Source organism: Rutilus rutilus (assembly GCF_951802725.1).
Source record: "Rutilus rutilus genome assembly, chromosome: 10".
Classification (NCBI taxonomy): domain Eukaryota; kingdom Metazoa; phylum Chordata; class Actinopteri; order Cypriniformes; family Leuciscidae; genus Rutilus; species Rutilus rutilus.
In genome coordinates, this window is record NC_140215.1 from 1,614,393 (window position 1) to 1,630,558 (window position 16,166).

The window sequence follows — 16,166 nt, forward strand, 5'->3', positions numbered from 1 at the left end:
TGTTCTTGTACCGTTTTATAAATCACTGGTTAAATTACTCAGAGAGGATTAACATTCACTTATTCTCATACATAAAAATATAATTAAACTCTGATTTTACTGTGAGATCAAGCTTGAGTTCAGGTGTTGTGCTGAATTCTGTGACTCTAGTTGAACGCTGTATTGCTAATTCTAATCCCAATCCTAACCATAACCCTGCAGGGTTGCATTATGGTTCTGGTCACATAATTCGGCACAACTCTTATTTAAGTAAACCTCTCTCTCTTTTTTCTTTATTTAGTTGTTGATTCATATAAAACACTTTTTCTCCTTTTATCCAAGATATTTAGTGTTTGTAGTCATGGCTTGATTTGAAGAAAAAAAGACAAAAAGCATCTCCTCTATAAACCCAGTTTACAATTTTTGGTTCCATGAATGTTAAGACACACATCTCTCACATTACTGCTGTCCATTTGCCATATATATTTGTCTTTATCAATAAATGTTCAAGAGTCTCTCCATGTTTTATGTAATTTATTGTATATTTAGTGTATATTTGACCAAATTTCAGCAGTGCGCCACATATAAAGCTGGAAAAGGACTTTGAAGATTCGGTTTGGTGTCGATCATGCCTAAATGTCCCTCGTGAGTTAAATGTAAAGCTTTAGCACAGAGTGACTGTAGAAACACAATGTGTGTCCCACTCAAGACTGATTGTCTCGTCACAATTAACTCATTGGCAATGTGAGCGTATGATTTACATTCATTAAACAACCAGTCTGTGTCTGACTTCCCTTAATTCACTCTCTGTGCTGATGCTCCCATACAGTAACATTACATAATGAGAACAATTCATCCACTCTGTTCTTGAATCTATAACGCTTGCATGTGCAATAACTTTGGTTGATGCTTTCTTGTCATGGTAAGCAAACTGTTGCTGTTAGACACTTTTCACAAGTTTATTTCTGTTAAAAATGACACTTTTACAAGTTGAGGCACACTGGTGCTTCAAAGTGACCAAGTTCAGAGTGTGAATTATCACACGATGGTCGCATGAATCAGCACTTATAGATGTGCAGTTACATGAGATGTTGGTGGAGTTTCACTTCCTTTCACTCCAGAGCAGCTTCACATCAGATCATCTGTCATTTTATCACTGAAGCAGTTTTGAAGAGTTTGTCTTTTCGTATTTGTGGACTGAAAGCGCTGAAGATGTTTCACACTGTTTTCTTCTGTCTGTGTTTCTGGCGTCTGGATGGTGAGTTTTAAATATGACTTTGGTTGTTTCTCTTCTGGTACCATGTAATAAATTACAGGTTAAATTAGACAGAGAGGATTTAACAATAACTGTTATTCTCATAAAGAAATAATTGAGCTGTGATTTTACTGTGAGATCAAGTTTGAATTCAGGTCTAAACTCAGTTATTAGTGTAGGCAGAAATAGCGGGGGTCAGGACCCGATCTCAGGGTTTCCCCCCTAAAAATATCAGTAAAAACCAAGCTGTGTATTGTAAATAATATAATAATATATACTCAAATAACTGTTTAAGTAGTAAAACAATACAAACGCAAATGAGGTAAAACTAAAAGTTCAGAAACATTGAGTCCTCACTCATTCCCTCACAGTGCTTTGATCAGCAGACAAACATAATGATTCATGAGTGACGGGTTTTTAGCGCGATAAGAAATCAGATTTTGAACGTGTTTATCGTGCAATTTATACGCGAAAATTAGTTCTTACGTGCATATACGCACTTTATTATGTGTAAAAGGCTTACACACACACCCAACAACAAGCATTAAGTGTTACTGAAGCAGTTTTGAAGAGTTTGTCTTTTCATATTTGTGGACTGAAAGCGCTGAAGATGTTTTGGATTGTTTTATTCAGTTTGTGTTTATTTTAAATATGTTTTTATGGCTTCAGTTCTGGTTCCATGTAATAAATGACTGGTTAAATTAGTCAGAGAAGACTAACATTCACTGTTACAGGACAGCACTAACATTTACTAACATCTACTAAAGATATATGGATATACCAGTTTGCACACGCTGTGCTTCTTTTCTGTGTCTTTATTCGATTTCGTAAATGTTAGTTAATCCACAATAACGTTTAATAAATCAAAAAGACAGAAAAGAACCACAGCATGAGTTTATACAGCAACAGTAAATTTATCCTATAACTTGTTACAACATTAAAGTAAAAGTGTTTTTATTTAGTTTTTGTTCCATATATAAATCTATTTCTACTCTATTTTACTTGTCATCTTTTGTCTTTGTATTGCTGCAGAATATTATTAACATCACATTTAAATGATTAAAAGTATTTCAGTGAAGCTTCATCAAACCAACATCAAGTGATTTTAAAGCTTTAATCTGTGAAAAACTCTGTTCTTCAGGTGTGTTTGGTGAAGATGAATTGAAGTATATGATGAAGGGAGAATCATTCATTCTAAACTCTGATCTTACTGAAATAAAGGATGATGATGTGATTCAGTGGAAGTATGGAAACACTTTAATAGCTGAAATAAATAAACGGACCGACAGAATCGCTGTATATGATGATGTTCTTGATGGGAGATTCAGAGACAGACTGAAGCTGAACAATCAAACTGGATCTCTGACCATCATAAACATCACTGAAAAGATGGGATATTATTCTCTACAGATCAACGGTGTGAGAAAGAGAAAGATCAATATTGGTTCCTATGGTGAGGCTAAACACATTTGTTTCACCTTTATTTAATGACAACATTTAAATGAATTCAAACACCATTTTGTTTCTTTTTGTTTGTTTTATTATATTGTTTATTTCAAGCTGACATTTTAAACTATTTAGTAAAACATTATTAAGTGATTTCACAGTATTAATCTGACAAACCCTGTTTGTGTGTTTTTGGTATCAGGACCAGAGACAGTGTCCATACAGCAGCAGTAAATTCAGCCTATAACTTGTTACAACATTAAAGTTGATGTGTCTTTTTATTTAGTTTTTGTTCCATATATAAATCTATTTCTACTCTATTTTACTTGTCATCTTTTGTCTTTGTATTGCTGCAGAATATTATTAACATCACATTTAAATGATTAAAAGTATTTCAGTGAAGCTTCATCAAACCAACATCAAGTGATTTTAAAGCTTTAATCTGTGAAAAACTCTGTTCTTCAGGTGTGTTTGCTGATGAATCAAAGTTTATGATGAAGGGAGAATCATTCACTCTAAACTCAGATCTTACTGAAATAAAGGATGATGATGTGATTCAGTGGAGGTATAAAGACACTTTAATAGCTGAAATCAATAAACGGGCCGACAGAATCGCTGTATATGATGATGTTCTTGATGGGAGATTCAGAGACAGACTGAAGCTGGACATACGATCTGCATCTCTGACCATCACAGACATCACAACTGAACATAATGGAGATTATCAACGAAGCCTGCAGCATTGGATCAGTTATGTCTTTCTCACTGTCTTTGGTAGGTTAAATATTTGTTTTAACATTTTATATTTTAATCAAATGAAACAATATTAATCCAAACACCATTTTGCTTCATTTCTGTGATTCGTTTTATATTATTGTTAATTTGACATATCAATATCAATATCTCAGATACAAACTCTGTTTCTGTTTGTTGATACAGTTGAAATATCAGTGAAGGAGGGAGAATCACTCACTGTAAACTCTGATCTCACTGAAATAAAGGATTATGAATGGATTCGGTGGATATTTGGAAATGAAAATATTTTAATAGCTGAAATTAATGTAAAGTCCAACAGAATCACTGTATATGATGATTATCTTGGGAGATTCAGAGACAGACTGAAGCTGAACAATCAAACTGGATCTCTGACCATCACAAACATCACAACTGAACATGCTGGAGATTATCAACTACAGATCAAAAGTATGAGAGAGATTAGGCTTTCAGAAAGGTTCTCATTTAAAGCTTTCAGAGTTTCTGTCTCTGGTGAGTCGAGATCATTTCTCATGTCCTTCAAATATTCTTGTTTTTTAACATTATTTATTAATTGTTGAATCATTTTATAGTTTGAGATAATAGATCATATAAACACTGACTCAACACACTGACTGACCCGAAAGAAGTGTAAGAGCCAATTTAATATTTCAATAATTTGTATATAGTATTGTTAGCTTGGAGTGTTGATTTTGCAAGCACGAACTGAAGATATCATATTTGTATGTTTCTTTGAGAGGCAATTCTGATATTTCTATATTAGTATATCTATATCAGTATTATTTCCTTATTCTTTTGTTTTCTGATGTAGGCTATAGGCTAATTTCTGTTATGTTTCTTTAATGGTTACGCCCACTTGGGGAAGATTGAACTTGAGGTAGTTTGTGTATAGGAAAAAAGGGGGAAACAGTTTTCTTACCGTTCGTCTGTGAAATCATAGGATAGGCTACGGGAGCCAACAGGATTTTGTGTATTTTTGTAATTTTGTGTTTTGATTAAAGTCGCACTTGTTTACGGATTTTTTGATGTGATTTGTTTTTTTTTACTTCTGTGACGAGTAAGAACATTTTTCCTGCAACTGTACCAATGAAGTTAACATAGGACTTTGCATCTACACGAAGATTGTTGATTAGAGATGTTCTTATAATTTTTCTGTCATGTTTTCCAGCTCGTCTGCCTGTTCCTGTCATCAGCAGAGACTGTTCTTCATCATCATGTTCATCATCACCATCAGGATCTCATCCCAATCCCATCAGCAACCAGACTCAACATCTCAACATCACTCAACTCTGTCACACATGTTCAGGTACGGCTGATATTAGCTGATGTCAGCGCTGATATTAGCGTTTATGAACTGATCTGATCTCAGTTTGATGCTTTTATTCCTCAGACTCTGTCCACTGTTATGGTCCTACTGAAGCTGTGATCCGATTGGTCCTCTCTGCTCTGGTGGGCGTGGCTACTGTCATTATACTGGTTTATGACATCAGATCCAGAAGAGCTGAACAAGATCAAGCACATATTCACACATCAGAAACCTAATGGTGTCATTTCTCACAAACTGATTTTTTATATATAGCTTGTGAGATTTACTTATTTGTGGCTTTATATCTTAATCTTTTTCAGGAAGTATTGTAATCTAAAGCAGAACGCTGAAATTTAAAGGTTCTTCAAGTGTGTTTTTTGTTCTTCTAATCTTTTTGTCATAATAAATACTGAAGATTGTTTAGCTTGCACTCTCTCTCTCAGCAATATATTTTTAAAAATCCAATTCAAAAGGCTTTACATTTTTATAAATAAACTCTACACCGTAAACCAGAGTAAGCTGGCAAAACTTAAATCAGTTGCCTCACTTTTTAAGAAATTTAAAGTTTAAGTAAACAGAACAGTCAGATTTTTATTTTGTACTCATACATTTTAATTGCTCTCAACTTCAAATATTTGAGAAAGCTAATTAAAACCTTTAACTTAAAATTGTCATATAATTTAAATAATTTTACTAGTGGAAACTTAGCTAGCTATAACTAACTGCATGGCATAACACTTGATGAATGACTTCACCAATCATTTACTTCATCTGTTCTACATCTATTCTCAAACCAAGCCGCAGATTTCACTTTACTACTGCCGTCCATGTGTATTTGCTTGTCTTTATCAATAAAGTTTTCTCACTCTGAAGTTCAAGAGTCTCTCCATGTTTTCTTACATTTATTGGGCGCCCCCTGCAGGAATATTTTATGTAAGTAATCTGGTTCTCTAGCTGTGCTGCACTGTGATTGATACGCTCAACTGTGTTCACAAACAAGTTTTCATCACTGTTATTAAACGGCACCCAGAGCTACTAATCTTCTTTTTTCTTTTTCTTTTTTAACTAAAGAAAGTGCTTTCCATTTTAAAAATCAGTCATGTTGCTCACTTTCTTCATTCCAGGTGGCTCATGTTGTTATGAATTGTTTTGCCACCCCAGACAGCAACCTAGTGTCGGCCCACATCCGGTACATGCGGATTCAACGCTTCCCAGATCAGGGGTCTCATTTATAAAACTGTGCGTAGGAACCTTACTAAAAGTGTACCTGCGCCCGAAAGCCAAAAATGGCGTACGCAAAATAATATTCGGATTTATAAAACCATTCGTACGCCAGAACCTGCGCAGAATTCACTTTATAAATCCCACTCAGCGGAAGATTGTGCGCACATGCGTCTCCTCCCCGAAATAACCATATATGGAGCTTACAACGCCTAGTTTTACTATGCAGATCCTCATCTGCATATCATTTGCATATGATTATTCATCCACGTGATAACGTTTAACGTATAAGACACATTACATTAATAAAAATCAAGTAGTTGCCTATCCTTGCCTTGTTTTTGAATACATAAATCAAATAGTGTAAAATACATTTCAGAGAAAGTTTTTCTCAATCTTTTCCACTGGCCGAATTGTATTTTTAATTGATACTTTTAATGGAAACAGATAGGCCTTGGGCATTATTTGCACGAAACTATTTTCTCAGACAATCTGGTATTATCATGATAAGCAGTTATCTCTGTGGTTAAAACATTAAAACACAGCATGCCAGAGGAAAAGTGTTCAAAAACACCGCATCCACAACAAATATTTCTATTGACTGAATTTGAATATAAAAATGTTTTAACTTCTTAGTAATGACTTCATGTTTAAGTGCTTAACTCCATTAGTTTAAATCATTATTTTATTTATTTAAACTGTTATTTGCATCAGTTTCACTAAACGGCCCAACGCGCTCGCTGGCGCGGTCATTTAAGAAGGAATGGATATTTGCTTCAAGTGGCAGGCTTGGTGAGTGAAATTATATTTGTATTATCTTTCTGTATATGTTAAATTTTCTTTCGATTTTCTGTCTAAAAGTGACCAAAAAGACACTTAACTCCAGCTCACCATCGGTGTCGCCAATTCCCTTTGTCTCCAGAATGTGCGTACGCACGGCTCAAAGTTTGCTTAAAGGTGCGCACATTTTCCCGTCAAGTTTGTTTTTAATAGATCACAACCTTTGCGTGGGAACTGGCGTACGTACGTTTCCAGCCCCGTTTTGTGCGTACGCACGCTTTATAAATGAGACCCCTGGGCCGGATCTGGGCCGACAATATGTTGCTGTCTGGGATTGGAATGACCAGGTTAAGATAACGTAAAAGCCCACGTTGCTCTTGTGCACAGACTCGTTTGTTAAGCTAAATAGCCAATCAGAGTGATTTCTCATCTCTATTCAACATGCTCAATTGATGCAAAAACCCCCCAAAAAACAAGGAGGTCTGAAACGGTGCCGATGGATCAGAACACACTGTAAAAACTGAAAAAAGTCATAAATTCATTAATCTAATCAAATACCTTTAAAATGACTGGATCTAAGGTAGGGATGGGCATTTTTCAAAAATATTGCATTCGAATATTCGGGCTCATAAAATTCGAATATTTTTTTTTTGTCACCATTTCTAAAGAAGCTTACGATTAGGCAATATACACAACAAGCTTGCAATATACACAACAATCTTACAATATATGTTAAAGTTTTCTTTTAATTGAAAACATTAAACAGTAGGCCTATGTGTAAACAAAAAAAATATAAAGAACAAAAGGATATAAGCTCAAGCAGCGCGAACGGAAAAAACGCCTAATAAAGCAGATAGCAGATTGCGCCAGTTATCGTACAGAACGTACACATACACTCGAGTCAGCATATGATTATCGTGTTTATATTGTTTCACGTTTATGTTGAGAAAAACAATAATATCCAGATTATCCACATGGAGGGGCGCCGCCAGCAATTTATGCTCGAGTGAGAAAACGCGCTGCGCTGACAGACGTTTCAGAGAAATAAAGATAACGGTGTTCTAGTTCTAAGTTTCTAACAGCATTGCGTTTTCTGTTCTTAAACCTCTCTCAAAGAAAATTTAAAGGAAGAATATGTCTAAAAATCATTTTGCTATTAGATAAGTTATCATCTCGGATCACTCGCACTACAGCTGCGCTTACCTGCAGTCGTGACTCGTGATGCAGTGATGGACAGCTGTCTGTCCTCAGTCGACTGCTGTTTGGATTTCATGTGATTTCTCATTGTGGTGATGATATTATAACTCCAGATTAATTAATTAATTTGATCAAAAGTAATTCCATTTTGTAAAATCATTTAGTAACCTCATTTTCGACTAGTAATTCCAAACTTCGCGAGGCAGACGACGACATTATGATCAAATACAAACAACTTGCCACAGTGCCACCCAGTGCATTTGATTATAACTGCGAGTTGCATTTACGACCCGCAAAGTATTTACGGCTTCATAAATTCGAATAGTATTTTATTTTTCGAATAATAATTACAGATCAAATATTCGAAAATTCGTGCACATCCCTAATCTAAGGCTTCGTCTACATTCATCCGGATACATTTTAAAACGGGTTTTTTGTTTAAAAACGCTCTCTGTCCACACTAGCGCTTTCAGGCGTTTCGGTGTGGACGAGAAACTTCTGGAAAACGGCTGAAATGCCAAATTCTGATACAGACGGAAAAATACATAATAAAGTTATTCTTCTGACAGGATCATTTTATTTAGCTAAAGATCTCAGCATTCACTGATCGTCCAGGTCGCTCTCACTTACCATTTGCTCAGCGAGTTACTCTGGCATCGAGTAATGATGCTCATTAAATATGCCCTTGTATACGAGCTGCACCAATCACAACGGGTTATCTGATATAGGCGGGCCAGAGGCGAGATGACGACAGGATTTCCAGGCTACTGCAGGACAGCAGATGCGGGTGAATATTCTGTCATGTTTGCAGGACTGTGATATGAAGAGTGAGCAAAGTAACAGAGTTTTAGCAACTGTGTGAAAGTGAATCGCACATAACAGGCACAATAACGGTATAAACATGAATATATTGGTACAATATGCGTCACATGACTAAACTTGCGTCATCGTTTTTAAATACCTCCAGTTTCACAGTCGCCATTACAGCGCGGACACAGCGTTCTCAAATTTATCCACTTTGGAGAGTGTTTTCAAAAAGCTTCGTTTTTATTAATAAAAACGGCATCTCAGTGTGACAGAAAGATATTAGTGTGGACAAGGCCTGAGAAACAGGAATTAAAAACCAACCGGACGGTTCTTCTTTAAAAGAAACCTAGAAAACTAACTTTTATGAAACCGACCATCTTCATAAATTTGAATGAGAACAGGTTTTTGACTGTTAAAGTCCCACTGAAGTGCCTTGAAACACGCAGCGTTATTCAGTGTGTTGATGTAATTTCCACTGAAACAGGAAGAGAGGGCGGGGCATATGGAGAAGCTCCTCCTATTTAAAAAAAAATAGCCAATAGTGTTGTTTATATCACAGCTTCAGTTTGTAAACCAGACATCATTGGCCCCGATGGAAAACATATTTACACTGTCTGAATCGTTCCCTATCCCCTATAGACCTTATGCGCCAGAGAAACGAGGACGCCGCCATCTTTAGAATATTGTCTTTTAACTTCCGTTTTTGCGGTCGCTCTGTATATTTCTATGGCGCTGCTGTCCAGGAGTAATTAGCTTTTGAAGTGGATTTACTTAATGTAAAGTTAACGAGAGTTGTCATGAGGACTGTAATGTTTAAATCAGATGACTTAACAAATGTCAGTCGACCGGGAAGATTTTAAAACGAGCTGTTCATTAATAAACGCAAAATCGCTGTGAAAATACAGACTAGTGTTGTTTTTGGCGGCCTGTTTTAATTTTAGTTTTAGTCTAGTCTTTGTGTCAAGCTGTCGTTTTAGTTTTTATTAGTTTTAGTCACGTTCATACTCTTTTTAGTCTAGTCAAGTTTTAGTCGACGAAAACTGATGACATTTTAGTCTAGTTTTAGTCAACGAAAACTGATGACATTTTAGTCTAGTTTTAGTCAACGAAAACTGATGACATTTTAGTCTAGTTTTAGTCAATGAAAATTGTATTTTAGTCTCTTTTTAGTAGGCTAATGCAATTCTATTTAACCCAGTCAATATAGAATTTCAAACAAGGTTATCTTATTAGTATATTTAGGGCTGTGACGGTGGCAGTTTTTTTTACCACCGTGGTAATGGACCAACTACCGGCGGTGGTTGGGGGTTATTAAAAAAAAAAAAAAAAAAAAAAAACTCGTTTTATATTTCCACACAAAGACGCGTGATAGCACTCTGCGCTCTGAGAGGGATGTGGGACACGAGCAGGAAAGAGACCATCGATCTCTTTATGATATCTTCGTGTTTTCTACTTGATGTAAATTGGTCTGAAGAGGGAATTTTATCCTCCACAAGGGCGAAATATTAGGCTGTTTGAGATTGCGCTGCCAGAGAAAGTGAAACTAAAAATCACCCGCGCGCGCACGCACAACTCTCTCATTCGTCGTGACGTTATAACATTTCGTCTCGTCTCGTTTTGGTCAACGAAAATGAAGAGACATTTTAGCATAATTTTTATTTTGTAAACCACATTTAGTCTCGTTTTTATTCGTCAACGATATTGCATTATACATGTATTTTAGTCATCGTCACATGACCAGCATTTACGTCTCGTCTCGTCTCGTTTTCGTCAGGTGATAACGGTTCGTTGACGACAATATTTCGTCATAATTTTCGTTGACGAAAGCAACACTAATACAGACCAGAAGTCAAAAGACAACGAGCGCTGAAAAGGGGCGGGGCTACATAAGGTCTATATAGTGCAATATGTGCGTTCAACATGTAGAAAATAGTGGTGTGAATAAGTGACTGATTTCAGCTGCAGCTTCAGTGTCTATTTAGTGTAGGGGGCGGAGCTTCATATTCTAGAGAGGATTTGATTGGACAGGAAACCTGATGAGAAGCTGAAGTGCAGAATGATGTCATCAAAATCATTGATCCATATTGGTGAAGTGAGAGACCAAGTTTTGAACACTTATATCTTCTAAATGTGAATTTTGTCATTGTTTTGGAGCACACTAGCTTATAGATAACAGTAAGGCTAACTAAAATTTTAAATCAATTAAACTAAAATTAATCAAATTTTGATTTCATGGGGACTTTAAGCACATCGCATGCGGTGATGTTTAGTTTAACAATGTAAAATGAATCAAGATACTTGCTATAATCCAAAGCACTGCTTTATTGAGACCTGCCGGGAAGGTAGCTTGAGTTAAAACGAGTGACAAACATGTCCTTCAGCCATAAAACAGTCTTCGTAACCACTTTACATGTGCGTTTTCAGCCTAAATCAAGTACTGTGCTTGTGCTGAGGAAAACACAAATGGATTCCCCATTAAAAAAACACTATAAATCCAACTTCTACATAAGATTGAGAGTCCTATACAAAACTGCATTGAGATGCTTGAAATGAACAGATAATAAACACTTTAAAAAAAGTAAAATTCAAGTCATAAACCAAGGATTGTAGTCTGTGGAGTTTAATAACGCTGAACGAAACACTCCAAGAGAAAATCTGTGGCACAGACTACAACAATCAAAGCTTCAGTCTTTGTAAGGCAAACTTAAAAAAGAAACCGTGATACTAATGGGAAAAATACAGTCAGATAAGTTCAAGACACCGGTCATGATACTGTAGCGTTTAATTCAAGCAGTGAATCTTACAAACCGGTCAAGAACACGTCCAGGTCATCATTCACCTCCAAATCAGGAGAGAGAGAAATAGAAGAAATTCATTTTCTGTTTAAAGAAAATGAGGCCTTTAATAAGAGACAATATTTAGGGATTGTTTTGCATGGTGACATTATTTTGAAATAAAAATTTATATAAAGTAATATTGTATTAGTTATAATATTATTGGGCCAAAACTTTTACATTTTCTTTACGAAAAATATAAATTACTGTGAAATCTTTTTTTTTTAAACAAATCTGAATGATCCTAAAACAGGCTTCATGATTTTTATGAGAGAAAAAAAAACAATCCTAAAACAGGCATAATTTTCATTATGAAAAATATAATTTGTTAGGGGAAAATAATAAAAAATTAAATAGAACCTTAATGATCCTAAACATTAAAAAATATGGGAAAAATAAAAATACAATCCTAAAACAGGCCTAATTTTCATTATGAAAAATTCTATTTGCTAGGGGAAAGAAAATGAAAAACATAAATCTTAATTATCCTAAAACAGGCTTCATATTTGTTGTTTTGTGAATTAAGTAAATATCTGGTCAAGTGTACAATTTTAATAATTGGTCATAAAACAACTCCATATTGATGCACCATTAATCTGAATCAGCTTTGATTAACTTAAACTAAAATGATTAAAATACACAAATGAAATAAGCAACTTCCATAGAAGAGATATTTCTGTTAGTTGACTGGGTAACATTTCTAATTTTTGAAAATAACAACAAAATTTATTCAGAATTCTCCAATGCTTGCAGGTTCCCTGCCCTCTTGATGGAAGCCAGAGCAGTCAGGAGCACTGTCTTTAGTGACAGGATCTTTAACTCAGCTGACTGCAATGGTTTAAAGGAGTCATAATGTAGAAATTTCACTTTTCCAAGAGAATCAATGTATGTTATGATTGCATAATGATTGTACACTGGCCGGGAAGCCGATATTTAAAAGTGAAGCGTTTGTTTACCTCGGGGTTTGTAAAATAGGCCACGTGCACGCGCACGAAAAAACGAGATTTTGATTTCTTCCCCTTCTTGACGTCAAGACGGGGGAGGATATACCAAATATGGACACCGCAAACCTATGCCGCGGGAAGCCCGCCCCTCTCCCCCTCTCCCCCTCTCCCCCTCAGATTCAGTTTAGTTGACTCGAGAAAGATGGAGAAATCGAGTGCACACCTGAGATGCTCTGTGGGTGACTGCCACAAACAACATGCAAATGTGTTTTATCTACCAAAAACGGACAAAACTATCAGGGAACAGTGGATGAAATTCATTTTTAATGACGCTGTCCCAACAACTCTTTCAAGTGGCGTAGGTGTGTGTGCTAAACATTTTACACCGGAATCTTTTACAAATTTGGGGCAATATCAGGCGAACTTGGCCTCGAAGCTCCGTTTGGGAAAAGGTGCCATCCCAACCATCAGGGACTTGCCAGAAATTGAAAAGGTAAGACTGTGTTTTTATTGCTCTACTGTGGTTAACAAATAGCAGCTAACAGCTAATGCGGCTATTGTATGTAACGTTACCTTCGAGGTAAACACGGGGAATGGACTCTACGAATGCTAGCCACATCTTTCGACTTTGTTTTACACTAGCAGCTACAGTAGTGACGGTACAGGAGTCCATGCTCAGTGGCTAAAACGGTTTAAATGCAAGTATGAAAACAATATACCACTAGGGATGCACCGAATATTCGGCCACCGAAAATTTTCGGCCGAAAATGGCCCAAAAGTGCATTTTCGGTTTTCGGCCGAAAGACTTTTATCACCGAAACAATACGGCCGAAATGTTGTGATGACGCAAACAGCAGACACCGCGACCTGCACGTGCTTGTCTGAAGCAACATTACATATCTGCGGTGTGGACGTATTTAAATATATCTAAGAGTGACCCACGGACAGCGATTTTCAAAACACAGACATCCCAAGTCTTCCGGAAGTTCCGGGAGTCTCCCGCGTATTGATACCGGCTCCCTAATGCCCGCAAATTAGTTTAAATCTCCCGGAATCGCGAGCGAGCATGAGCGCGCATACGTAGCGCGCGCGGCAGAGAGAGGGAGCGAGAGACCTTTGCGTGTGTGTGCAGAGCAGCCGTCATTTCTCAGAGGTTTACCTGAGCTGTTTATGGTTTTTGCAACTCACGTCCATGAGCATATAACTGCAGATATTATTTTGGGCTATGGCAGTATTGACCTAAAATATCGAAAATAGCTTTCAGTTAGTGGGGCTTCTGTAAGAATGTATCTGGCAATGGTGTATTTTTTCTTTTTTCTTTGGTTGTGATTACAATTTCACTAACAATAAGTACCGTCACATTTATTGAGCTATTGCAGTATTTTGTCTATGTTTTTGTACCGCTTGGAAGTAGTAAAATACATTCCTGCAACCAATCAACGCGCCCCTCATTTGCATTATTATAATGACCGTCCACGACAGCCAAAACATCGCATCAGATCTCGCGAGACAATAATGCCTTTAGAAATAAGGGTCTGAGGGGCTCTGTGTTGATTTTTTTTCCACTTTTCTTTTTTAGAAGTGCCTAAAATACTATAATAGAGCATTTGGGTATCCAAGGTAACACAACATTATGACTCCTTTAAAGGGAGGTGTCTGCAGTGCGCTGAGCACCAGACACAGGTCCCAAGAGGGGGCGAGGCGGATTCAGTCTCCTCGCTCCCCTCAGGAATCTTCAGGTCATGCTTTCCCAATGGCTTACCTTCAACTGCATTGTGATGTGCGACTATAGCGGCAACATACACTTTGAGGGTGGAGGGAGACAGCCTTCGCTCCAACCCATCTTGCAGGAAAGAAAGCACGACTCTGATCGGACATCTTCGGGGGGTCTTCCCGGTTCCACATCAGAGCATAGAGGCGCCTCGTTGAGGGGGTCTCTAGCAGAAGTGATGGGACCAGACATGGAGTTTCCAGAGGACTGGACGCGGGTGCCATAGAGTTCCCTGTCTCTGAGAAAGCAGGTCCTTCCTCAGATGGATGGTCCAAGGAGGTGCTGTCACGAGGAGCATGAGTTCTAGGAACCAGGTCCAGTTGTGCCAATATGGGCCAACTAACAAGACCTGCTCCTCGTCCTCCCTCGACCCCCGAGAAGGCTCACTTGGAGAAACACATACTTGCGTAGGCCCCAGGCCAGGCTGTGTGCCAGTGCATCTGTGCCGAAGGTCCCCTCAGTCAGGGAATAAAACAACTGGCAATGGATTGAGTCCGGAGAGGCTCCGAAGAAGTCTCATATCAGCTGGACCACCTGGGGATGGAGATGCCACTCTCTCGGAAGCGTAGGCTGTGGTGAGAGCTCGTCGGCTGCACAACTGAGCACGCTAGGGATGTGAATGCGACCTCAGATGCTTCTGACTCCATAGGAGGAGATGGCGGGCGAGTTACGACATGCGGCGGGAGCGCGGACCATCTTGACGGTTGATGTACGCAACGGTCACAGTGCTGTCCGTACGGACCAGTAAGTGCTTGCCATGTAGCGGCCCTGTGAGGCGGCCCAGTGCAATGCGTACTGTGAGCAACTCGAGGCAATTGATGTGCCAATGCAGTTGAGGCCCCGTCCACAGACCTGAATCTGCACGCCCGTTGTATGTGGCCCCCCAGCCGGTGGCAGAGGCATCCGTGAAGACCACAGCATGCCTGAACACTTTTTCTAGGGGAAAACCTGCCCGTAGAAACGAAGGGTCCGACCACAGGCTGAAGGTTTGGAGGCAGTGCGGGGTGACGTGCACCCAGTACATGCCGCTCTGCCACGTCCATCTCGGGACTCCGCCGTGAAGCCAGTGCTGAAGCGGTCTCGTATGAAGCAATCTGAGTGGCATTACTGCGGATGCCATATGCCCCAGGAGCCTCGAGAACATGAATCGAGACATGAAAGTACGCGTCCTTCAGGTCGATCACTGCAAACCAATCTTGGGGACAGATGCATTTGAAAATGTGTTTCTGCGTGGGCATCTTGAACGGGAGCTTGTGCAGGGCCCGATTCAAGGTTTGCAGGTCCAAGATCAGCTGTAACCCACGCCTTTCTTGGGTACAATGAAGTAGGGGCTGTAGAACCCTGTCTTCGTTTCGGCTGGAGGAACTGGCTCGATCGCGACCTTCGTCAGTAGGACATCGATTTCTGCCCTCCCAAGTTCAGGGGCATCCACTTCACCTCTGTGCAGAGTTGCGATGCCCCTGAACTTGGGAGGGCGCCGGGTGAACTGAATTGCATAGCTGAGTCTGATGGTACGGATGAGCCAGCGAGACGGGCTGGGAAGCGCTAGCCAGGCTACCAGACACCGTGCAAGTGGGACCAGCGGGACCACAGATGTTCCCGGGGTGGGGCAGCAAGGTGGAACACAGGGACTCAGCTCGGGAGGCATTGAGGCGGCCCGAAGCGGAGTCTGAGTTTTTTGTGCCACACTTTCCTGGTTCCAGGGTAAGTCAGAGGGTGTGTGGGAAGGCTTGGTGGCGTCCCCAAACCGCACACTGCTGCACACTGGCGATGATGAGGGGGAAAAGGAGTGGAAAGGCATGGGAGCGTTGCACACTGCAGTCCGCGCCCTCTTGTGACCCAGAGATGGAAG

General features: G+C 39.0%; 1 protein-coding gene across 1 annotated transcript; it reads left to right on the plus strand.

Annotated features, from left to right (window-relative positions):
• Positions 1-1,094: 1,094 nt before the first annotated feature.
• On the plus strand, positions 1,095-5,632 carry LOC311297926 (uncharacterized protein). Its single transcript, XM_084420405.1, has 6 exons — positions 1,095-1,237; positions 2,376-2,687; positions 3,146-3,454; positions 3,620-3,946; positions 4,623-4,760; positions 4,845-5,632. Exons 1-6 carry the CDS (start codon positions 1,192-1,194, stop codon positions 4,994-4,996), a joined length of 1,284 nt encoding a protein of 427 aa, XP_084276531.1. The 5' UTR covers positions 1,095-1,191; the 3' UTR covers positions 4,997-5,632.
• Positions 5,633-16,166: the final 10,534 nt, after the last annotated feature.

What these genes read in the sequence shown, in the direction of transcription:
- LOC311297926 (XM_084420405.1), top strand. Translation starts at nt 1,192, where the DNA reads ATGTTTCACACTGTTTTCTTCTGTCTGTGTTTCTGGCGTCTGGATG. An exon ending in TGTCTTTCTCACTGTCTTTG is followed by an intron (nt 3,455 to 3,619) that starts GTAGGTTAAATA and finishes TTGTTGATACAG; the next exon opens with TTGAAATATCAGTGAAGGAG. An exon ending in TTTCAGAGTTTCTGTCTCTG is followed by an intron (nt 3,947 to 4,622) that starts GTGAGTCGAGAT and finishes CATGTTTTCCAG; the next exon opens with CTCGTCTGCCTGTTCCTGTC.